The following is a 26,718-nucleotide window of genomic DNA, read 5'->3' on the forward strand; positions in this document are numbered from 1 at the left end:
TGCTAACAACGATTACTTACTGTTGTACATAAATCCATTTTACATATTTGCTGACCATAGATGTTATTTTCACGTAGGAAAACCCTTACAAATTGGTAGCAGAGCGTGGTTTGTTGAAAATGGCATCAACATCGAGTTTCCGTAATATCGAACCGTTAAACAACGAAAATTATGATACCTGGAGTCTACAAGCACAGGCTGTCCTAATTAAAATTATTATTGGAACATCGTAAGTGACGCAAAAACATTATCACCCGCCGCGGATGCGGCAATAAAGATGGAAATTAATAAGGAAGATTTAAAGACAAGAGCTGAAATCCTACTATTACTATCGCCTTCAGAATTAAAACAAAACCTGCATGACATCAAAAGCTGTGTGGGAAAAATGAAAATTAATTAATTTATTTATTTAACTCTTTATTGCACCATAAATAAAAAAAAAATACAATGACAAGTGAATAATTCAAGTGAAATGCAGTAACATAAATACAGATTGAAATATACACATAAAGGTACAAAAGGCGGTTTTATCGCTAGGGCAATCTCTTACAGACAATCTTTGGTTAAAGGAGAATAGATAGAAGTGGGTAGGTTTAATTTATCAAAGCCCCGTCCAGCAAGATAAGCAAACTTGTTAAAACAACTTGTTCTGAAGCGGATGATAGTGGGCGAAGACATTCGTGACCATATAAATAATTTAATGACATGGACATCAACAATACCTCCAGAATTACTCAGTATTATGTTATTGTACAGCCTGCCAACAACGTTTGAAACTTCAGAATAGCCATAGACTCTCGAGATTCATTACCTAACCCTGAAGACCTGAAGGTAAAAATCCTAGAAGAATATCAGGCCAGGAGCGGTAATGAACAAGAAAAAAGTTCTGAAGCATATCATGCTAAAAACAAAAAGCATAAATACTGCAAGTCTTGTAAGAAAAGGGGCCACACCACCGAGGCATGCTGGGGCAAGAAAAACAGAAATGAGAGAGAAAACGGCAAACCGCACAAAAACTTCAATGTTTGTTTGAGTACCGCAAATCCAGATGCAAATCAGAATATATGGTGCTTTGACAGTGGCTGCTCATCTCATATGTGCAGTGACAAATCAATGTTTTCTACAATGACCTCTGATAATGGTACACTAAGGGTGGTATCAAATAAATATATCAGCGGAATACAAGGTAAAGGAAAAGTAACCGTAAGTACAACCTATCAAGGTTATAACTTCAATAACACTTTGTATGTTCCGTTTCAAAATTTCTAGAACGAAAACGTTGAAACCAAAAACGTACCGTGCTTTCTTTTGCGACACTAGCGCCGTACACATAATTAATCCTTCGAGCTGTTTCTGCAGCATTGGTGCCATGATAGAACTCGTACTTATAAATATACCGATATTTCATGTTTTCCATTGTGCAGTAATAAGCGACGTGAAGGAAAAAATAATGAGAAAAAACCAAATAAATGACTGTTTTCAAAACTCAAATGTACCAGCTAAATGAATTTATAAATTTGAATTTGGAATTCTTAACCAAAGAGGAGACATCAGGTCGCCCTCCACGCGGTTTCCCCCGGAAACCGTTGTGGTTAATTCTAGTGGCATTCGTCACGATGGGCTAATTGACCTGTCTTTTCATCTTTATCTGTCATGTATATGTATATTACATATTTCATGTATATATATTTTACATACTATTAATAAAAGTATGTAAAATATAATAGTAATTCCATTTAAATTGTGTTATTTTATGGTATTGTGATTATTTTTTTTTATTGGCGACACTATAAATATACTCATAAATAATCCATTTTATGCAAAAAGTTTTAAACCGCATAAGAATTTTGCCTGTTGATTCACTTAATTACATATGGTTTATGTAACACATGTAAAACCAATATTACTTATATGACAGTCCTTTAAAACAGAAAATATTTTATAGACTAATAAACTTTCTACTTTCTAGATAATATAACGTTTAGTTTGTTAAACGGAAGTAACGAAACGTGTTTGATATTTGTTTACTGCAAACAGCCGGTAAACAGTGTCTAAGAACACAGAATTTCGTGGTTTAGGCCCAATTAAATAGAATTTCTTTTAATTTTACATACTTTTATTAAGAGTAAATAATTATACTAATTTTGAAGACTATGTAATAATAATTAAACATATTTTAAGAGAAGTTAAAATAAATTTTATAATTAACGCCATCTAACGATGTGTGCCAAAACGAAAATTTTAAATAATTATGAGTGATATGGCGCTGGTATAGTATCATAGATACCTGTCGCTAAAAATGGCGTTCTTGTAATAGAAGCTTTTACTTAATGTGTAAAATTCATCTATTAGAAATTCTCTCGTGTACTAACTATATTTTTTAATTATAATTGGTATAAAAAGTCTTAACGTAGTAATTATATGTGACTGTTATGTGTAAATTGGTGTTAGTGTCGACAAGAAATACGTTTTTAAAACGTATCGAAACGTGTGTTTTATTATAAGTGCTAATTCTTTCAAGCTAAATGATAAGTGAATTGATATCGACAAATGCATGTACATTGTCATGTTACATAAAAATAAGTTCCCATCTATCGATTCGCCGAAATGTCTGTGCACTATAAATTCAAGAGTGCTCTGGAATACGATACTGTCACTTTTGATGGACTTCATATATCTGTAGGCGATTTGAAAGCGGCGATCTCGCAACAAAAGCGAATTGGAAAGACTTCGGATTTTGATTTGCAAATTACAAATGCTCAAACAAAAGAAGGTAAGCAGTATAGTCGTTGGGTTAGAATGAACTAACAGTGTTATTTTTCACATTGGACATGCAGTTTTTTATTGCTGGTTTTTTGTTCTTTCATCATCATTTCAGCCATTATTCATCCACTATTGGACATAAGCCTACCCCATAGACTGCCATAAAGAACGGTTCTGAGCAACCTGCATCCATTAACTCCCTACAATCCATTTCAGGTCATCACTCGTTTGCATTTACCCATACGGGGTTGGCACTCAAGAACCTTTCTTCCCCATCGGTTATCGGTTCTTCAAGCTATGTAACCAGCTCATTGTCACTTCAGCTTGCTTATCCTTCGGGCTACATCAGTTAGTTTGGTTCTTTTGCAAATATCTTCGTTTTAAGTTCTATCACACAAAGAGACTTCAAGCATAGCCCTCTCCATAGTCTGCTGAGTAATTTAAGCTTTTGCATATGGGTAATTGTGTAGGACTATGTTTCGGGTTTATAAGTGGTTCATTTTTAAATGTCAGGTATTTTGAATGAAAAGATATGATGTAGTTTTTTGATTGCTGCCCAGCCTAGTTGGATTCGTCAGTTGACTTCTCTGTCAAAGTTAGATTTACCCATTTAGACAACTTGTCTCAGGTATACATATACATCAACAACTTCGAGCAAAGTGTTTTCAGTCATAATCAATATATGTGTGACTTGGATATTAGACATGATTTTAGTCTTGTCCATGTTTATATTAAAACCTATCTGTTTTTAATGGAATGGTAACCCTATCTGTGCTAATGGTATACCTCTCACTACTAATGAGAGGTGATGGATGAGAATGAAAAGGCAAGTCAGTTAGCCCATCGTGAGGAATTTAAGGATAAATTGGTCATGATGGTTTCCAGGTAAAACTATGTGGAGGTCCATTTGATAGGGTATTGATAGCAATGGGTTCTTACATCCCCATTACTAACAATTCTTTCTCCTCGAGACCTACCTGTTGAGAAATACCAGGTCATTGAGCATAGTATTCAAATCCTCCAGGGATTCTGCCATAATTACCATGTCATCGGCAAATTGAAGATGAGTACAGCACTCACCTTCGCCATTGATGTTCATACCATATCTTTTCCACTCCAAGAGTTTGAAAACATCCTCTATCCTGTGAAGAGTTTCAGGGATATGACATCACCCTGTCTTACACCTTTTTGCAATAGGGTGGGTTTCCTACTCTGATTCTGTAGGATAGACATCATTCAGTTCTGTTGTATTATTATTATAACTTTTTCTCCACTTTAGTGGTCCCCAAGAGTAAAAGTTTCCTCCATCTTTTTCTTCTTATTTGTTGCAATATTTGTTCAGTTTTTTCCTACTGTCTTTATTATACATCAGCCAATCTCTTTCTTTGCCTTCCAACATTTCTAAACTTCCAACACTTTTTTCCTGCTGAGCCTTGCCTTTATGATTATTTAGAGATTGTATCCACTTTTTATGTGTTGTGAGTTCTTTGAAAGCTTTCTTTGAACTTCAGAACTTTATCATGTTTCTATTAATAACTGTTCTTCTGTAATTATCATAGTCTTTCCTGATTGCTCTATTAGATTCCTTAAATAACTCCTTTATTGCTTTTCTAGTTTTTTTGGTTTTGTGCTTCTCTGTCATCAGTTAGGGCTTCTAGAGATTAGACTTAGTGTCTCACCACTAAGGATTTTATGTTGGCAAGCATTTCTTTTCTTATCAGATCTTAGACTTTCTATTATTATTTCTTCCAGTTTATTGCTTAAGGCCTGTATCTTCCAAATTAATCAGTAAATCATGTGATATTGCTATATTCATTTTCAGATTTCCTATATAGATGTTTCTTTCCTTAGTGGAGATTTGGTAGTGTTGAAAGTTCTTCTGCTTATTTTCGGCTTTTTAGTTTTTAGGGCACATCTGACTAATCTGTGATCAGATGGAAAGTTTATTTTGTTTAATACCTCTATGTTACTCACAGAATTTGGATTGGAGCTCAGAATGAAGACAATTTCATTTTTTGTTTTATGGTGTGGTTATATATATCCATATCCATTTTGTAGGTTTTCTCTTAAATAATGTATTCATAATCATCAATGAATAAGTTATCATTCTGTTCTAATTGTATTTTTAAAAAATGTAGTTTTACACTGGTGGAGTATCAAATAGAATTTCTTTTATGAATTTTTAATAATATAAGTATGTGAGTGAGTTTGTTTATTGGTGTTCAGGCAGGGTAACCATTCCTTATTCATTTATTTAAAAAAAAAAGAAAACTTAATTGTACTATCAGTATATTCTGTTGAGATACCAGTAATTCTACTCATTTTACTCATCTATTATTTCTCACTGGTGCCCCACTAGCATATACCGTTAGCACAGGTGGGGTACTATTTAATTATAAAAAAAAAAAATTAAAAAAAACCTCAAATGTATCGCAGTGAGTCAGGTGACTTAGGACCGTTCTTTGTAGCAGTCTATGGAGAGAGGCCTATGTTTAACAGTAAATAGATAATGGCTGATATCGTCATAGTCATAGAATACTGACGGATCTGACAAAGATTACATATAAAGATCTGTCAGTATTCTACGACTATGGCGATATGATGATGATGATTATATATAGTTGCTAAGCCCCTCCAGTATATATTAGTTGCATACCAGCTATATGGTGAATATTTATTTTGATAGTGGAGTTCTCACCTTTGAATCTAAATGACATACAATATGTTCAATTATATATAATATTTCATAAACAAAAAACTGCATCATAAAAATCTGCTGCAAAATGTACAAATTAAGCTATTTTATATGATACCCCACTTGGCCTGGTAGGTCAATTTTAAGTAGCTCTTTTGGAAAATAGAAATAACAAAACAATAAAAATAGCAAACAAAAATAAAAAAAAAATTCTATTATTTCCATTGCAATAAGCCACCAATATATAGAATTACTCCAAATTTCAAATTACTAATTGTTGAGTTTAGAGAGCTTTGACAGATGGACAGACAAATGATGGACAAAGTTGCATCATAACAGCTCTTTTGTAACTTTTTGGTACAGAACACTAAAATAACTTCAAAAGTATTTAAAATTTACTTGAATAAAAAATATTTCTTTAACAACACCTTATAAAACATACAAATGATTTAGCTGGAGAATTATAGCACAACAATCTGTAAGATAGTAGCTTGAATTGAATCTGAATACCAGAGCTACTAAAGTTTTACAAAGTCATTCTAAGTAATTACAAAAGCAAATAAAAAATTTTGTTTAACATCTTCGATGTTTTAGAGGGTTATGAGGGTAGATTCACAATATAAAGCTGGCCATGGTTTGTTGTCTGTTCTATCTCAATCTGGTAAGTAGAACCACCAGTCATGATTGATTGTGACTGGAATGGAACTGCATGTACAGATAGTATGTTTTGTTAATGTAGTACACATAGTTTCTTTTAAGATAATATTTTAACAGGCTGACTGAGTTTGTACCATTGTACCGGCATTATCTTGTGAATTTGGCTTAAGTAATCTTTTACCACTAGGTTTACATTTTGGTTTAACAAAATATATATGCAAAATGTTTTTTATTTTACTCACTTTACTCCAATGGTGTGTATGTACTGACAAGTATTTTCCCCTAATAATGATCTCGAATCATTGAATTTTCTTAATTCAAAGTAGACAATGATTTGGTACTTACTTTCACAACTCATTTGTTAACACTAAAATGGAAAAAAAAAGTTTTAAGCATCTTTAATAATATTTTTTATATTTCTACTACTCAATTCGAAATAAAATTTCAACTGACAAGTATAAGTGAGCATGACTTTTTGAAAGTACCCAACTATGTCACATATTTTACTACGTCATTCAATATGACAGTCAATATACTCACTCATTATAAATTTGAATATCAGTGATTGTAAGTAAATTTCTATTTAATTATATTTATATTTTTTTAGTTTATGTGGATGATAATACTTTGATTCCGAAGAACACATCTTTACTCGTTGCTAGAGTACCACTTTCTCAGCAGCCAAAAAAACAGTGGGAAGGAACTAATAGTAATTCATCAGCATTACATAAAGATGTGGCACTTAATAAAGGACTTGCCGATCTGTCACGCATGGAAGGTAGCGAACAGGATAAAATAAATGCTATGATTTCGCAATCAACATTTGACTACGATCCTAGCAAGTAAGATTTGCTTATTATTTAAATATTTATAATTCTCCTTTAGAAGTTGGAACAATGAAATAATTTGTAAAAAGCTAGTACATTCTGAATTATTAATTCTGAAATATGAATTGTTGCTACTTTTATTTGGTTTATGTATTGTAATTAATAATTATATCTTTGCAGTTATCAGAAAATTAGAGGACAAAATCAGAGAGGTACAGTGCCAGCAAACTACACTTGTTATAAGTGTCAGAAACGTGGACATTGGATTAAAGATTGCCCAGCTGCTAATTCGGTATTTAGAGGTTTTTTATCCATTTAAATTATTAACGAAGTTTAAGTAGGCATAATTTTTTTTTTTTTTTTTTAGGGTGATTCAGTTGATATAAGGCGTAGTACAGGAATTCCTAGAAGTTTTATGGTACCTGTAGAGGGACCAAAAGCACCAGGCGCAATGATGACTCCTAGTGGAACATTTGCAGTGCCTGCTGTAGATCAGTAAGTTTTTTCTAATTCTATTTGTGTATTTGCATTCATTGATTCGTCTGTATATATTTTATCTTTCTAAGATCATTACGCTTTCAAATAGCAAATGTAAATCAATAGAATGTTTTTGTATGAGATAGTAATTCCGTCAGTTCAACTAACAATACAAAAAATGGGCTTAACTATGTACTTTAAGTAAAAATGCTTTAAGTTACTTGATGTTGTATATGTAACATTTAAAATACATATATAATAACTGTAAAAAAATGTTATAATTAATATCATATATTCATTTATATCACTGTGTTAAGTGTATAATTTATTGATTGTAGCGAGGCCTACCTGGCTTCAGAGAACGCTGGCGGTGCAGATACACCTACCAATGCTCCAGCTGCGCCGGAACCCAATATTCCTGATGAATTGATCTGCAGTCTATGCCGTGATCTTCTTACTGATGCTGTGATGATACCTTGCTGCGGAAATTCCTTCTGTGATGAATGTACGTTATTTGTTAATCAAGCTAGCCTAGTATATTTTAACGAACTTTTAATGAAGAAAATGAAATGTTATCTATATTGTAATTCCAATTATAGTTATTTGATTTGTGTGTTTGATTTAATTCCTAGAATTTGGTTTAAATATGCGATAGTAATGAATCTTTCTTTTCTTAAATCTTTGATTCCTTGTTAGAAGAATAAAATTTAAAGTTTTAATGTTTCTGTATTAATAATTAAGATTAGGAATTTCGACTCCTTTGAATATTTTATTATTTTCATGAAAATTCATCTAGTACTTATATGTCATAACAAGATGCGATATTTGCTTTATGATTTCATAGGTATTAGAGGAGCCTTGCTAGAATCTGAAGACCATGAGTGTCCAGATTGTCGTGAAAAGGAAATTGCACCCACAACACTAATCCCAAATAGGTAAGTAAATGAAGTCGTTGATATCAAGATGTTGGTACTAGTAGTAAGAATGAATGCATATTGTAAGGTGTATTTACAACAGATTCTCGCCTTTAATCCAATACTGTCATTATCCAAAAATTACAAAACTATGACTATCTTTCTTCAGAATAGTTGTTATATAGGATTAAAATTTTGCAATTGATTTCGGGAATATAAGTGGTATAAAAGTGTACAATTCTTTAGGAGTAATAAAAAAACACGAAGTAAAAGTATCCAGTACTCCTTTACATACCAGTGTAATTTTGGTAAAATTAAAGCAATCGGCAGGGATTTCGATTATTATTATTTATAATATTATTTATTTCAATAATAATTACTGTTATTATTACTGTTGAGCTAGAGGATAAGTTATTTGACGAGAATGGATAAGATTAAGAATGAGTATATGAAAATTCTGAAAGTAGGATCGGTAATAGAGAAGTTGAAGATTTGGTTTGGGCATGTGTTGCGTAAAGATGAAGAGAATGTGTGGTGTGTGTAGAATTATAAATGTGGATGGACTATATGCAACACGATATGTATTATTACTTGTAATAATTATTGAAACTATTACCCTAGGTTCTTGAGGAATTCAGTGTCGTCATTTCGTAATCAGACCGGCTACAGCCGACGTGCACCGCATCGACCTGCTGTGGCACCGATGCAAGCTCCTCCACCAATGATGGGTATGTATTTTTTATGTGCTTTTTTTTTTTTAATATAATTAGATGATATTTGCATTTAGTAATTGTGAAATAGGTTAATATGGTCACTTTAAGCAAACATCACATTTAAGTTATATTTTCATACTAGTTTTCATCCGTGACTTCGTCTGCGTGACTACGCTATGTTCACTGACTGGGATAAAAAGTAGCTAATGTCTTCTCTATCTCATACAGTGCCTGTATACCAAATTTAATAGTGATTGGTTATTGGTTATACATTAAAACGGTAACAAATGAATAAACTCACTTTCACAAAATATTAATGAAATATAATCTTAACTAATCTTATAAACTTGAAAGTGAGTTTATATTTTTGTTTATGACCTTTTAGCGCTTTAATGGTTTCATCAATGATTATGAAATTTTGTATACAGGTAATATATGGAATGGGGGAATTTTAGAATTTTATCTCGCTTTTATTCACCTTTGTCTGTTTTGTTATTTGAAAAGTAATTAATCAAACAATAACATAAACAATCTGATATGATATTATAAAGGATTACATAAACTTTATAAAATTATCAAACCTACTTAACAAATTAATACTAGGATTTGTAAGATGGTAATGATTTATTACAGAGCCGCTTCCAGCAGTTCCCGTGCAACAACCCCCGAATGGACCCGCACAGGCCGCTTTGCCAGCCGGTGGTGAGTAAATTAAAAAAGAATAGCATTACGCTTGCGACTACATTCGCTCGTCACTAAAATATCGGCGATGGGGCTCTCGGTGCATGTAATGTAAATTGGACGTAATCAAACCGCTTTCCACGCTAACTTCATATACAGCTATAATTAAATTGGTATCGTTGACCAATCGAGGGCTAAAAGGGGGGAATGAGCGTTGTTAACGACAATTGTTCGGTAGATGTGGGCGCACCGGGCGGCGGAGGCGGGCGGGCCGAGGAGTCGGACGGGTCGGCCGACGACAACATCACGGTGACGGTGCCGCCGGCGCACGCGCACCCTCTGCGATACGGTACCACTTGCCCGCGGGCCCACTCGCCTGGGGGATTCTAAAAGCTAGCTTGTTGTAGTTGTAGACCGCTATTTTGTTCCGCTTTACATATCCCAACATTTTTTATAATTTTAATTGTGTGTTGTTATTACTATTTTTTGAGTTCGTTCGAAATAGTAACCCGCATATCATATCGTTTAACTTGGAATATATTTACAACAGAGATGGTCCTTTCGCAAAAAAGAATAAAGGTTGGCTTTTTTAAATACAAGACTACTTGACTGACTTCACTCGATGGAACAAGAATAAAACATTTTAATGCATTTATTTCACTACTGTATAAATTTAATAACAAAAAATGTTAATACTATTGAGGAATATACAAATCAAATTTTCCTATCAGACCTACTTAACGTCAACGTAAAAATCGTTCATATACTGTAATTTTAATTAAATAACCAGTTCAGATAGTGTATTTTTTTTATGTTACATATGTTGTGCTTGTTGCCTTCTGTTGTAAATATTCTGAGCTTAAATTTATATTGTATCCATATATGCTTTTGTAATTAAAAAACTAATAAACTATATTATAATTTGTCTGTTAATTATAGATTTGTTGAAAGTCAGTTTTATTATTATTTATCTTATAAAAAATATATGAAAATATTAAGCTGTTGAAATACTGTAAAGATAATAGAAGGAGTATAAGCGCTTAATATCTATATATTATTTGTTACAGGACCACCACCATCTCTTAAACCTCCTGGCTTGGATACACCGCCACCAAATATTCCAATGAATGTAAGTAAAACATTGATTTAGATTTATATTTGGATATAGTCTAGGATCTAAGATGTTGATGAAAAAGCAACATCTTTTTCATTAGTCATAAGTAGAAGTAGCTCAATTCTTGTAAAAATAAATATCGTTGAAATGTAACATAGACATTCCATAGACTATATAATTAATATATAATATAAGGAGCGTACTATAGTATTGTTTAATATAAAATGTTAGTTGACTCTGCAAATTATATTTAACTTTCTATAAGTCCTTTATTGGAATAAAAACTACTCTATCTCTCAAGTTGAAACAAACAATAAAAATTTTGAAATTAAATTAAAATCGGTTCAGCGGTTTTGAAGATTAACATAAAAGAATTTCGTAACATTAGATTTTTATATATTAAGATAAAAAACTCATGTTCGTTGTACGACTGAAAGGTCGCATTTTTTATATGTTAATTTAGTACTATGAGAGCATATTGGTTGTAAACATTTGTTGAAAATGGGGGCAGCCAGTAATATATGTAATGATAAAGGTCTTTGGAGTCTGATCTTTTGCCTATCTTTCAAGGACTTAGTGTGGAGATATGTATTGAAAATGGGCATTAAGAAATGGTCTAATTATAACTTGTATGAATTTTCTGAGTCTTTGCTTTTCAAGAGCTTTAAGGACCTTATTCACCACTGACCCCTAACTATGTCATCATTTGTCTGAGCTGTTCTGTAAGGCGGATGTCCTCACCCAATTGGGTGGTTGCAGTTTTCTCTTTTCCCGTTTTATCTTTCTCTAAATTCCAATATATTATGTTGGTAATTTGTGTTTATTTTTGCTTTTATATTAATATGCTTCTATAATTTTATAGATATCAAGAATTGAGGAGCAACGAGCCAGCACTCCAACAATTGATGAACGACGAGATCCCATGTCTTCTCAGGTAATTTATTAATTATATATTTGTCTTAAACATCAAGGATTTTTTATTGCTATACGGTATTGTTCTGTATATAAAATACATCTGGTATAATTATTGGGCAGGGGCATTGTCGTGGTGAAGAATCCAACGCCCCTCTCGCGCCAATTCTTTGCCACACGAGCTTTGAGGCGTCTGACGTAGAATTTTCCATCAACTGTCTTCAGGTTGTATACAATCTTGTGGGCCACCAGGTTTTATGCCTTCGTTACCACCGTCGCGGCGTTACAATAAGTAATTTTTATATAATTATAACTACTTAAAATCAAGGATTTTTTATCTATTTTGGTATATATAATAATTTATTTGTATTTGTCGCGGCGTTACAATAAGTAATTTTTATATAATTATAACTACTTAATTTTAATTACGACGACAGCAATGTTCAATTATGTATACAGTAATTAAATAAAAAAATTAGTTGTATGGTGGCGCAGTAGTAATATTATGTCTGCCATACTTTTTATCTTTAAAATTTCATAAGATGTGATTAAGCAAACATACGGCACACTAATGTAAGAACAGTAAAACTCGAACTAAGTCTCTACCGAGCTGCCTGGAAAGCGTGGTAATAGTACATTACTGCAGCGGCGAGCAACTGAGGCATTGATGGACGAACGTGCAAATGTGGGCCGAGGCGTAGCCGAGGCACACATAAGTGAGTTCATCAATGCTTAGTTGTGGACAAGGCTTGTTGTATAGTACTTTTCTCAAACAATGCGCGGAAATCAAAAACACAATTTTACTTTTTAAGTTCAATGACGAATAACAAACAATAATAATTTTTCACGCGCCATATTGGTCTTTTGTTTTTTTTTTTCAATAAACAGCTTTCTATTTGCAAGCCAGTTCGAAATTTAAATAAAACCTTTTATTAGTTACCTCCTTGGTAGCCATGTTTAGAAGTAAAAGATCATTCCATTTTTAAATTACAGGACAGATATGAGTTTACATAGTAATTTATCTGGCCGCAAAACACGACAGATATGGATTTTTTACAACTTTTGCCGGCCGCTGTCCGCAAATATCTGGCCAGTATGGCAATTTTTATTTATCTCTAAGAAGATTGTCAAAATAATGCTCACATTTCCAAGCATGTTTGAGAAAAAGTAGATTATGTCCTTTTTATACGAGGAAAGCGTTTATTTATTTAAATAACTTTATTGACCAAAATACGGTACAAAAGGCGGACTTAATGCTAGTAACAGTCTCTACCTCTAGTCAATCTTTGCGATGAATAGTGAGTCACAAACGCGATAAAGAAAGTAACAACTAATAATTTACATCTACACAAAATAAATAATACGTACATTAATAACATGTTGTATTCTTTCCAGCCCTCCTTATAGTAGACATGGACCTAGGCGTACACCGGGCCCATATGATGATCCCTATCGTCCACTAGAGCCGTATCAGCCACCACCACCCGGAATAAAAGACTCACCTTCTAATGGGTAAGTAATATAGTTTTATTCATAATGTTAATTATTTTAAATAGGCTGTTTCCTTTGTTACGTTCACGCGATCACTTTATCTTCGTTTCTATGGGAACGTCTTTGGAAAATATTAAGTATAAGAATTTTTCGGATTTTGATTTTTTCGCTATTGATCGATATTTGTACGTAGTGATAGGTTAGGTTGATCACTCGTACTTATTTGTTTCGGTCTTCTTACCAATGGTCACCTGTCTCGTGTCTATCAAAGGGCAATGAATGATCGCGTGTAATTGTCATAGGCACGATGAGGATCCGCTCGAGGCGTTCAACCGAATGATCCGTGAGAAGGAAATGCGAGCAAAACGCCGCGAAGAGCGGCGGAGAGCGCAATCGGGGTCGCGCAGCCCACGCTCCCGCTCGCCGCGCTCGGTGCGCTCGATGCGCTCGCCGCGCTCGGTGCGCTCGCCGCGCTCGGTGCGCTCGCCGCGTGCGCAGCGCTCGCCGCGCTCGCCGCCACGCTCGTCACGCTCTCCCCGCTCGCCGCCACGCTCGCCCCGCCCGCGTCCTCGTAGTCGTGCCTCCAGCCGCCTCCGGTATTCTAGGTTCGTTGGAATCCATTAAATTTTTCATCGCATGCTGCTCTATTATTTATTTATGTGCATAATCAATAGTCTCTCAATCTCTCCATAGTCCCGTAACTGATGTATTTTAGCATTTGGTTTTGGGTGCATATTTTCAGCTTTTCTTGCGATTTGTGTATATTCTGTATTATGGATTTTCTGTGCTGTTTTTGTGTCGTTCAAATTAGTCTCCGTTATTATTTTGCTTATTGATTGCTATAATCAAATAATATTGTATTTGTTAAAATTATAAAATTTTAATATTATTAAACCCAATTTTTTTATAATATTAACATTTAATTTTTATTTTTTTCTGCTTCAGTAATTGCATGCCAAAGTAAAGTAGGCATATGTTAGTTGTGATCATTAATTGTTGTTAGAGAATAGTATTTAGGCCTAATAATGGTATTTTAATCAAATTTATTAATATGTTTACCAGAATTGGATATTTTGTAATTATTACAAATTAATTGATTTAAATTTGAATCAATTCCTTTCTCATGGGTGTCGTAAGAGGTGGCTAAGGAGCTTAAAAATCGAGAGATGGACAGTAGCATCCCTCTTAGAACATCACCAAAACCTGATTGTGGTTGCCCACTCGGCTGCTAAGCCTAGCAAATACTGGCAAAACCCCCTTAAAGGGGGAGATCTATGTTCTGCAATACTAATGACTATTAACGCCTGATGTGATGATGATAAATTGATTCAAGTTAATCAGTTTAACCATTTATATATGATGATATATAATACGTATATATACATTTTATATACATATAATTCACTTTGAAATACAAAATAATTCACTGATGGAAAGTGAACCGTCGCCTATAGACATGAGCAGTACCATGGACATAAAATAAATATACCATGCGTTGCCACTGAGGACTCAGGTGTTATTCCTATTAAGTTATCCTTCAAACCGAAACACAGTTATGCAAACACAACTGCTTCACGGTTGAAACACGAATGGGACAGAGGTACCCAAGCAATCGACTTTTGTACAAAGTCTCCCTCTGGTTAAATATACCAACACCCCTATTAAGTTACTCTTACTTACTGAAAAACGTTTTCCATACCTAATAGTTGGTGTAAATAAATAATTACTCATTCACTGTTATCAATTTTACATTTCTACTTACAAATTTAATACATATTGTGTATAAAATTTATAGAAAACTTTCTATTTTTTATGATAATATTTTCTGTTTAAATTGTCATGTTTACAACAATGATGTAACACAAGTTATTTACCTTCATTTGAATAGAAAAAAAAGTAAAGATAGTTAGTTGAAAAGCTTATCCACCCTTATTTATAAAACGTCAAATATCTAATAAAATAGGTATTTTAGCTATCCAAGTTTTGTCTTTTTTTGTAGAATTCTTTATATGAAAGAAAGTGATGTAGCACTTGAACAGTAAAAATATCTTTCTAGAACATTATAATTGTTATGAATAAGACTGATTAGGATATTATATCCCAAAAATTCGCAATGAGAATAATCATTCACTGTGACATTTGTGTACAGGTCCCGGTCGGCATCTCACGGTCGCCGGCCTCGCTCGCCGTGGTCGCCGCGTTCACCCCGCTCGCCGCGACGTCGCCGTACGCGGGAACGGACTTTATCACTTACGAGGTAATTTACCCATTTATTCATTATTTTTACTGTTTTTTTTTTTATACAAGTTAGAATGGCAAACAAGCTGACGGCCCACCTGATGGAAAGTGGTTATCGTCGCCTATAGACATGAGCAGTACCATGGACATAACAGAGTATACTGTTTCGCCCATGATATCCCTCATGCGTTGCCATTCCTGAGAACTCAGGTGTTATTCCTCTGTACCCTGTAAATTCACGCCATATCCCACCCTTCAAACTGAAACACAGCCATGCAAACACAACTGCTTCACGGTTGAAACACGAATGGGACAGAGGGAACTGTGCTCGTTCCTTCCCGTTCAGCAGTTATGCGAACGAGATTTGTGTGGAATTGAATAGGATGCAATTGGAAACGTGACTCAGCCTGGCCTATTCAGGGCTCGCGGGGCACAGTTATTGATGATAGGTGACTGTAAAGTTTGGTCAGATGGCCGATTATGACTAATTACTACAGGAACTAATGATGAACGACGGCTTCTATGGGTGAGCGCGTGGAGTTAAACCCGACAAGTTATATTGAATGCAATGAGATAGTTACTTTTTGTTATTACTAGCAATCTCTTCTCTCTTCTCCTGTCCAATATATTAGACATACTTTTTATTTGTCTTCATTTGGACTAAATATGACGGCCCGTGCTCGAGTGGGTGATCTCGTGTACTTTCAACCGAAGTGTAGGGCTATTTCTCATTAGATTCAACAACAACCTCAAATGTGTCGTAGGGGGACATTGCATGGAATGTCAAAGTTATGATGATGATTGGAATTGAAAACAATAACAGTAAAAAATAGAGTTATACTCTATTTTTTACTACATAAGTAGTAATTAAAATGATCTGCCTGAATCCAAGTATCCACCACAACTCATGAGCATTTGCAATGCTAGAGCTATGGCTCATGCATTGCTGTGACTAATGCCTCTAATGCCGCTATTGTTGATCTTAGTTATTTCACTATGTTACATTTCAATTCGAATCGCGGTAGTGAGTCACCTCCCGAGCCACTGCAGTTTATAATAAGTATTGCGTCGGCAACTATAATTTCTTTCACGCTTTTCTCCCATATCCTTCAATCCTTTCTTCCTTTATCTCGATTCTTTCCTTTATACCCTAGGTAGCAGACACCATTAACAAATGCTTTCCCAAGGACAGTTGTTGTCAGGCAGGCGGTCAGTCGGTCAAAACCAAAAGCCAAAACCTAAAGTAGTAAGGATATAAACATATTACACTGACCCCAAATTATTGGAATAAATGAAGAAGATAATAATAATCGCGGTAGTGAATGTAATACAGATTTGTTAACATATAAATAGATAAGACAGATGTATCAAGAAGTTTATGTTTTGATAGGTCGCCATCGCCCCGTCGCCGACACAGATCTCCGTTGCGTTACCGCTCGCCGCTACGATCGCCAGGCCCACGCTCTCCGTTGCGTTCGCCGCCGCGATCGCCGCCGCGGTCACCGCCACGTTCGCCGCCACGTTCACCGTTACGATCTCCCCGTAGGCCGGTGATGCGTTCGCCGGTGCCGCGTCCCATGTCTCCGCATCGGTAAGTTATTCTTATTGACCGATTAGTGTCGCACGTAAGTATTGAAAATTTGTTATTGAGAATCGACGCACTTCATGTGCTGTATGTATGTAGAAAAAGAAATTCTAAAGTTGGAAAAGAAAGCGTTTTAGGATTGTAAAGTACGAGGTCTGTCCGGAAAGTTCGTATAAAAGTGTTCTGGAATGCGAGAAAGAGGAGTGGGGAGGCCAGGTAAGCGCAGGACCCCTTCCTTATGTCCCTAACTATGATTCAGTTCTGGTCTGACCGCCGTGAGGTGCGAACTGGCTTGTCACGCCATCTGTGAAGTTACCTCTTAACGAAACCCCGTCGGCATGGAGCCCGCTTCCGTTGAAGAGCAGCGCGTCGTAATCAAGTTTCTCTCGAAACTCGGCAAGAATGGCCGTGAAATTTTTGCCGATCTCAGAACAGTTTATGGGGATGATGCTGTGAAGGAACCAACCGTCCACAAGTGGCTAAAAAGATTCAGAGAGGGCCGAGAAAGAGTTCGATGTTCGGGGGATTGTCCATCAAGAATTCGTCCCTCCAGGCCAGACAGTTGATGGAAAATTCTACGTCGATGTGCTCAGACGCCTCAAAGCTCGTGTGGCACGAGTTCGTCCAGAATTGGCGCGAAGGGGCGTTATTCTTCACCACGACAATGCCCCTGCCCACACCTCTCTTGTTGTCCGTGAGTTTTTGAGTAAAAATTCCATTACGGTGACCGAACACCCCCCCTATTCGCCGGATTTGGCCCCGGGTGACTTCTTCTTGTTCCCAAAAACCAAATTGGTACTTCGGGGGCGGCTTTTAGGGTACATAAATGAGATAAAAAAAAAGTTACGACGGGGCAGCTGAGAAACCTACAACCAGAGGACTTTCAAGGAGCCTTCTCACAGTGGAAACGGCGTTGGCACAAGTGCATTATGTCACAGGGGGAGTACTTTGAAGGGGATAAAATTGATTTACCTGAATAATTGTAAAATAAAATTTTTAAAAAACTTTTATACGTACTTTCCGGACAAACCTCGTATTTAAAAAAAATATTGTAAAAATATTTTTGCACATATTTGTTTTTGGTTACTTTTTACATTTATTTTGTATTATTAAATGACATATGTTAAAAACAGAACATTATATAAACCCTGGTTCCACACAATCCTGAAATATCACCATTCCCTTTTGAAAGTTACGTTAAGTTAGTTGTAGGATATTTACTAGTTTCGTTAAATTACTGGGCTGTATGCTCTATGCTTGTTGCAAAACATATTATAATAATACTATTTTTTGTCCTCAGATACCCTGGAGTATATGACGAACTGTTGTCGCCGCCTCGTCGTAGCATTGAGTCATCTTTTGGATCCAGGTACGAATGTAAAAGTCTAAATAGTGTCTACACGCGCCCTTTTTTGTCACCTAAGAGATTGTGCCTAACGATTCATATAAGTTATTGCCGAGCGGATTGAACCTGTGTTTGCCATTATAGTGCTTTTTAATTCAATTGCGGACATCGTTATTTTTACCGGTTGACTATTTTTAATAATGTTCTAAATATAAGCTTCTAAATATTACGTTATGTACCTACTTATTTTTTTTTTAAATATTATTGGCTGCGGTGTTAAATCAGCATTAAAATTTTCGGGTATGGTAAGTATAAACGACATAAAGTACATCAGAGGCCACCAGTCATCTCCGATTTCTTCAAAGCTGAGCTGCTAATTAGTAGTTGATATAAATGAAATATGTGACTTTCAAAAATATCTACATTTAATGATTTAATAAAATCAACTTTTGTTTTTATGTGTTTAATTTATTGAATAATCGTACTTGGCTGTGACAGATTGTGATAATATTGTTTAAATTCAGAATTTTTAGTTATAAGTATATGATAAATATACGGTAAAATTTAAGTAGAAGCGACATTTAAATTATGAATAATATAACAAATGTGATTAGGAAGGAATATGCCCTGAAAGTTGCTTTGTATCATTCAGGATCAAATAAAAAAAAAGGATTATAAGTGATGTATTATAAAAGCGAGTAAACTAGTCAAAGTTTTTACATTATTGTACCCAAGTGCAAACTAGAAATTTAAGATTATATCAGTCTTTAATTTTATTGTTAAATAAAATGTTTTACATTAGTTAGTAGAACTTGATTAACTTTGTTTTTACCAACTAGGAAAGAAAGATGGAACAACAATGTCTTATTTATTTAAGTTAGAGGTAAGGATATTATTCCCTGACATTTTACATGAGAGTGTCCATCAAATGGTGTTAAATTAGGATGGCGCTACAGTAGCAGGTAGGTAAATTTTAATAGAAGCTCTAAAAAGTTTCATTAACTACTCTAGTCATCAATAATATAAAAAATGTCGACTCATAGTTTAGCATAGTACCTCCAGTATAGATATGACATACAATGACAGTAATATTTATAATGAGACACCATTATAACCAAAACACAGAGGTGTGAGCAAGATCGGACACTTTTTGTCTAGTTTTATTTACGCTTTTTTATGTTTGTATAATTAAACTCACTTGCCATATTACAAGCAATATATTTACATTACCCGTTCAAATTAAATGACTATGCCACTATTATACGTCGTAGATAAGGAGATATATTTTTTATTTAACCGTTTTCTCATCAACGTCATTCTATTGCTATTTCATAATGCATAAATTTCACCTTAAAAATGTTGAATTTTTCAATTCTAGTCGTCAAAAATATTAAATTCTTTAACTCTGCATTCCACTTCATCAATAATGGCTTAAATAACTTACATTTCATACTTTCTTGGTACTCTAGCGCCATTTTAGAGGGATTTGGAACTGTTATTTACAAATTTTAGATGGATACTTTTGCTACTTTTCGTCTATATGAAACAGTTCTCCTTACCTCTATCATCTATAGTCTCATTAATTATTAGAAATTAAATAATGACATTTTACATTACCAGAATTCTATCGAATTTATTTATAAAGATCTTAAATGTATTTAGTATTTTATACTTTAACCCTTAATCAGGCATAGTACGATTTATCGACCACCTAGGTAATTGGAGTTTAATAGTGATCTTTGTCTTTGTTTTAATTCATAAAACCTTTATTTGATTACCAATATTTGTATCTTTCGTATATAGCTAAACATTTTTTACTAAACAATTCATTTTGGGAAAAATCATTATTCAAAGAAAGTGGTCATTATATGCCCTATAACCGTCTGGCGGTAGTATGATATAGACACTGTTTCCATTATACAAGAGATGATTTTGAAATAAAAATATAATTGTAAATTATTAAGTTTTTTATAAAAAAACAAAAATAACATTCTGCGTTTTTTGAACAAAAATAACATTCTACGTTTTTTTTTAACAAAAATAACAATCATTGCAACGATATACGTTCAGTGACATATACAATGACAGATTGACTTTTATATTACAAATCATTATAATAAACAATATTCATTGCCGGTTATCAGTAAAGAGATCAAAATTCAAACTATGCAGTTCCTAATTAAAAATAGGGATAATGGAAACAAATTATAAAACGACAGAAAGCTCCTTAACAGGCAGAGTGAACTTTTTTGTCCTAATTTTAATATTTTTTAAGAAACAAATCTTAGGTATACATTGTACAGGTAAAAATTGAGAACACACCATATTTAAAAATATGTTTTAATGCCAGTGCACATGGGGCCTGATTAAGGGTAAATCTGTTTTTATTATTGCCTTTTATTATCTTAAGAATTCTTAAGAATGATAGTAAATTTAATATATAAATAATACGGTATAATTTATTTATTGTATTATTAAATATTATATTATTCGTAATTGTCGTAAATTCAGTAATTTTTGTTTATAATTTGACTATAGTCAATTTGATTCTGGAGGCTAATTCTTGTGGAATCGAGTGGATCACGAAATGGAGAAAATATTCGAATGCGAACATTTCTCGAGCGAAAGTCAAGTTACGATATTCTGGGTATGCTGATTTCGACATATCTCGAGGGCAAACCGATCGAGTTGATTCGAGTGATTGTGAATATTCGAGATGAATAATGTTGATTCAAACCACGACAAACGTCAACGCAATTCACGTTGCAACGCGTAGTAGGATCATTATATTTAAAAAATGGCAACATTTTAATCTTCAATCGAGATTGTTTCGATTTAAATTTTGATTTGTGCTGAGAATACGTAATTCGAGAAAATGGCTTCGAATATCGAGATTTTATAATAGAGAAACGATTCGAATAACTCTATTTCCAGATTATCTCTAAAGAAATTAGAATTGGCCTCCTGAAGTGCAACTTTGCATAGATATTATAATAATAAACAAGACTGTCAATTTTAATTATACAGAATCTAAGGGGAGGTTGGCAAAAACTAAAACTGTGAATTCAGACCATTGTTATGAATTGAACACTAATGGAAATTCTTTTCGAATAATTTCTAATTTTTTTCTTGGTTTTTTTTTATTTAAAATCATGTAATTTATGATATTATGTTACAATATAAAGAAATAATAATATTTTATAGAAAAATATTATGAAAAATCAAAAAACAGCAATTTAATGTATGTATTAAAATCCAAATGCGACGCGCGGAATCAGCTGTGTAAGGTCAAGGCCACAAGCGGTCGAAATTTATCTATGAAGAAACGGCATTGAACGCGCGTTGTAGGCAATACACGTCGTTTGGATTATAAAAATACATAGCACGGTGTCAAAACTAAGAATTGTTAATTATATGGTTGTGGTGCAATTCGGGTAGAAAAATAATCTGCCATCTGATTCAGACCATTCATCTGAATCAGCTGTTTTCGTTTTAGCCAACTTGTTCCTTCCACCCTGTATAATACTAATTAGTGAATTATATCAAGACTGAATATTAGTATTTGATTATTTTGTCATGTTCTTACATTTAATCTAATATTAAAATAAAATATTGTTCTCTACATTGATCAAATAGAATACAAAATATTTGCATATTATTTTCAAAGTTTATAAAATAATTGTACATATCAGCAGAAATATTTTTTGGTTAAAATAGATTGAAATTTAATGACGACAATGCTTAACAACAGATGTCTGTATTATATATATTTGTTTTTTATTAACGGCGCGCAGACATTATTTGTTTGTCTATATTCTATTTATTTGGATTCAGTATAGTATATTTTAAATTTCCAGTGACGATCGTTATACTCTGGTTCAGTTTTTATATATGCATATCATCTTTCAGTCATATCTTTTATTTGGACTTTTTTTTATGCAATTTAGAATAGCAAACAAGCTGACGTCCCACCTGATATGAGTATTTTATTTACACTTTATTTGATCAACGTATTTTTTTTTTACGTATATCCACAGTCTGATTGCACTTTACAATTCGGTGAAATCAATAAAAAAAAAATTGCGTCATTGTTTAATTTCAATCTATTGTGCAATATAGTTAGCATGTGTAATATATATATATATATATATATATATATATATATATATAACAAGCATTTCTATAAATACAATCGTATTTTATTGAAAGTAATGTAAAATTTTGGTTGTATAGAATGTTCTTTGTTAATATGTATTATTCATAAAAATGCAAAACTAATCATTTTCGTTTAAACTTTTATTTAAAGAAATAGACCAAACACATATGTCATTAGCTAAAGGAATCTTGATATTTTTTTAATAAGAGGGTACCTGTACTTATAGTAAATATAAAGCTATGTATGCTTTTTGGGTTGTTGTAATGTATATGACTATATTTTTAATATGTTTACGATTATAGCAGTATTAACAGTAAAACTATTATACTAATAGATAAAATGGAAAGATCTGTAAAATTAGAGATCTTGTGACATTTTGTTAAACTTTTTGGCACCGATATTTTTTAAGATAATTCGACCCTTCTAAATACGGTTCTGCCCGCTGTCTTTTCCTCTGCTCCTTCTTTCCCCCACTTTTACCTCTAAAACCTACCTACCTACCTACTAGTACCTAACTGCGGTTTTTTTTTTTATTTCCTACAAAAATTATTGAAGATAATAGAAAACGATCAAAAACCCTCTCTATAACATTTACATATAGATTATATTAACAGGACTAATAAGTTATAACATATACTTACTCGAAATGCATGAAAATTCTTTTTTTTTTATATAAAGACTAGCTGACCTGGCAAACATTGTTTTACCTTATACATTATTTGTAGAAAATATATTTTTAGTTCAATCAAAAATAGCTAACACTATAAGTGTGTGGGGATGTAGTTATAATTGAAAGAGGAATGAAGAAGCGTTATACACAATTAAAGTAGCTAGTTGACTCGGTGTGCATATTTTTCCCCCTGTTAACTTCTTTTTATAAAATTAGCGCATATTGGAGATCGTCATATGAACGATAGGTATCAGCAATGAACTGAAAATTATTATTTATTCGATTTGTTGCCTAGCTGTACGGTCAAAAACCATGATTCTAACAACGTCGTCAACAACTGGTGCGTTGAATCTCTATATGCTCTCCAGCAAGTGTTCTATTAGGTTTGATGACAATAGCGTGGTTGTCACTTTGTAGATTGGGTACTTGTGATTTTAATAATTTCAACAATTCATTGTACTCATTTAACATAGCGTCCAGCTCATCGATGATGCAACTGGCAAAGGTGAATTGAGGTTATTGTAGTTGTAACGTGCATCCACGTGATTGGCAAGTACGCGTTCGGAACCCTCGCCACCCATAAAGTTAAGTGAAAATTGTCTTTGGCAGTAATGAGCCTTTGTGATAGACTTGGTCTTTGATTTTACACGTGGAATTAAATTTTTTACCGTTTGCAGCAATATTTTGAATTATTTCGGTTGCTCCGAAAAATGACATTTGGAAACATGAATTGAATGTGCGAATTGACTTAAGGAACAGGATAGAATCTGGATCCGTACTAATAAGTAAGCCGAGCAATGGTTCAGGTGGTATTTCAATTTCCGTTAGTTGTTCTTTCCTGATGAGCAACACATCCCTCATTGGACTGGCTCATTTTTTAACTTAATTGTATGCGTGCATACCTTGTCCAAAGTACCAATGGCCACTTAATAGCAACTTAAAAATAATAAATTCACTATGAGAATAAAATTAAGATGAGAGTTGTACTGAAAATTTAAAATGTTATGATGACGTATAACAGTTACTGTCGATCGAGACACAAAAAAAATAGACGTAAATTGTATATATAAAATGTAGAAAGGAGGCCGGCTTCGTTCTTATCCCTACTCCGTGATCTAACTAATCAATTAGTAGTTGATCAGTTATCGACCTGCGAGGGTTGAAGATTAATTTAAATTAAGAAAAAGATAAAAACAAATTGTAATTATAGACTATACATGAAAATTTCTTGTACTACAATTATTATATTCGATTGCCACCTTGCAACCTTATTGCGGAATATAAAAATCGCGATAAAAAACAGGGGTTGATCGTAAAAGGGTGAAAATTTTGGTGTGGGTCACCCTTATCAATGAGGGGTATAAAAAATAGACGTTGGCCGATTATCAGACCTACTCAATATGCACAATAAATTTCATAAAAATCGGTAAAGCCGTTTCGGAGGAATTTGGTAACAAACACCGCGACACGAGAATTTTATATATTAGATTTATATTTTCTCTTAGTTTTTCGAAAAACGGTCCTTGCTGTGTGGAATTAGTGAACATAGAATTAGTGAATGCAGGATAATTAAGGGCCGAAATTATGAAAAATTAAGGCGGATTTCCCGAAATTTAAATAGGAATGTAAAAGTTATAGACAATTTTTTTACATATTTTAAGCGATAATTAAAATTAGTTTTGCAAAAAACCAGTCGTTATTGTGTTCTGATACTACATTTTTTACCACAAATAATGTTAAGATCAAACAAATAAAATGTCTTAAATACAAACACAATAATAAATGTTTAGATTATAAATAAATGTCTAACTTTACAAAGCGTTATAATTAATATCAGCAGAAGATTAGGTTTGAAGGTTGAATTTCATCCCTGGCTTGACTGCCTGAATTCAACCTTTACGATTACGAACTATTCCATTTATTCCCACGTATACACTCATATGGTATATAACTCCTCAGCCCCAAATTATCAACTCATAAAATATAGGTGACGTTTCATTTTGAATCAGGCACCGGGCAGAATTGTATTCAGCAGGGTCGAATTACCCTAAAAAGTATCGGTGCCAAAAAGTTAAAATTTGAGATTTTCACTAGTTTGTAATGTATCTATTACAACTTCATCATAGTAAATAACAAACAACCAATATTCATCTACGGCAAGCCTAAAATTTTTTTCTATTAATTTTCGCAATCATTCTAAGAACTATAATCAAATGTCACATGGCATTTTTAAAATAAGGCCTATTATCCTAATCACAACTTTTTTTAAATTTTTATTATGAGGGGAAAACATCTGCCCTTTTAAGTTTTCTAATCTTGTATGGTTACAACAGCATTGTTGCGATAGGATTAGCTTGACAAGCTAAACAGTTATTATAGTTCTTATTGCGTTCTATTTTATCAAAAAATGTAGGTATTTGGAGGTATAAGCGCAAAGTTGTGTAAAAACCAGGTAGCTCCAGCAACGACCCTTAAATTGATATTTTTAACTCCCTGAATGCCTTTAATATTCGACTTGTTGATGGTTGAAAACTTTTGAATTCCATATATTACCAATATGGACCATATTGGTTTTAGTATGGAGGATTAAACTTCCATTTTATTTGTCTAAGACAGTGTTGATTGCTTGCCCAGGAGCCGAAGCAAGACCGAACCGGAAGTTGATTTCGTTCCTTTTCTTATTTCTGTGTTACCTCCAAGTAAGACTCTGATCCAAGTGAAATCCAACACAACTTTTTTCTGGAAGCCTCTCAACGCCAAGTTTGACCTCAAGGCCTTTATCTTTTTTTAGTGCAAATGTTATGTTGAGATTTAGTAACATTTGCCTTAATTCTCCATTTTTACAGTCAATGATTTATGATCATTATTTCAGCAATTATTCTTTCACTGTTGGATATAGATCTAGTCAATGATTGGTTGCATCTAATTGTTTCTGGAGACGGTTATTTGCCTCACGTGGGTTGACTTTTTTTATACCACGAAGGTGGCAAACAAGCATACAGCTGGTCTAATATTACATTCGTAAACATTTACGCCTGCAACTAAAGGTGTTAATGCGGGTTGCCGATCCTGAAGAAACCTTAATATATTCTTTTTGAAAAACCCCATACTGCAGTCTCTTGGGAAAACCTCAGTAGGGAGTTCATTCCACAGCTTGAGTGTAGGACGGCATGAGTGGCAGTGTAGGACGACACCCCACTAGATGGAGTGACGACCTAAAATGCATTGCAGGGAATCAGTGAATGCATGCAGGTAGCTCAAGACGGTTCCTTCATGGGGAGGCCTGTTCAGCAGTGGACAGATAATGTCTGATATGATAATGAGTGCCAGTCACAATGTTCATTGGCTAATTATAGTTAGGAAGGGGATTTGAGGTGTAAATGATTGTTGGTAATGGGGAAATTAAATCGACCTACATATGGTCTGCCCAGGAAACTATTGTCGTTAATCCTTAGTGAATTTACCACGATGAGGCAATTA

General features: G+C 33.7%; 1 protein-coding gene across 1 annotated transcript in view; it reads left to right on the plus strand.

The window, feature by feature from the left end:
* The first annotated feature begins 2,263 nt into the window (after window positions 1-2,263).
* Window positions 2,264-26,718, plus strand: part of LOC113510606 (E3 ubiquitin-protein ligase RBBP6) — a 38,172-nt gene continuing 13,717 nt past the window's right edge. The window contains 16 exon segments of the mRNA XM_052903300.1: window positions 2,264-2,773; window positions 6,723-6,957; window positions 7,123-7,234; window positions 7,310-7,437; window positions 7,758-7,924; window positions 8,264-8,354; window positions 8,955-9,061; window positions 9,680-9,748; window positions 10,795-10,856; window positions 11,704-11,797; window positions 11,979-12,045; window positions 13,149-13,265; window positions 13,547-13,849; window positions 15,394-15,501; window positions 16,873-17,073; window positions 18,368-18,436. Of these exon segments, the coding sequence (XP_052759260.1) occupies window positions 2,608-2,773; window positions 6,723-6,957; window positions 7,123-7,234; window positions 7,310-7,437; window positions 7,758-7,924; window positions 8,264-8,354; window positions 8,955-9,061; window positions 9,680-9,748; window positions 10,795-10,856; window positions 11,704-11,797; window positions 11,979-12,045; window positions 13,149-13,265; window positions 13,547-13,849; window positions 15,394-15,501; window positions 16,873-17,073; window positions 18,368-18,436 (2,096 nt within the window). The 5' untranslated portion in view covers window positions 2,264-2,607.

This window comes from Galleria mellonella, unplaced genomic scaffold (assembly GCF_026898425.1).
Source record: "Galleria mellonella isolate WM207_F2 unplaced genomic scaffold, CSIRO_AGI_GalMel_v1 utg139, whole genome shotgun sequence".
NCBI classification, from domain to species: Eukaryota; Metazoa; Arthropoda; class Insecta; order Lepidoptera; family Pyralidae; genus Galleria; species Galleria mellonella.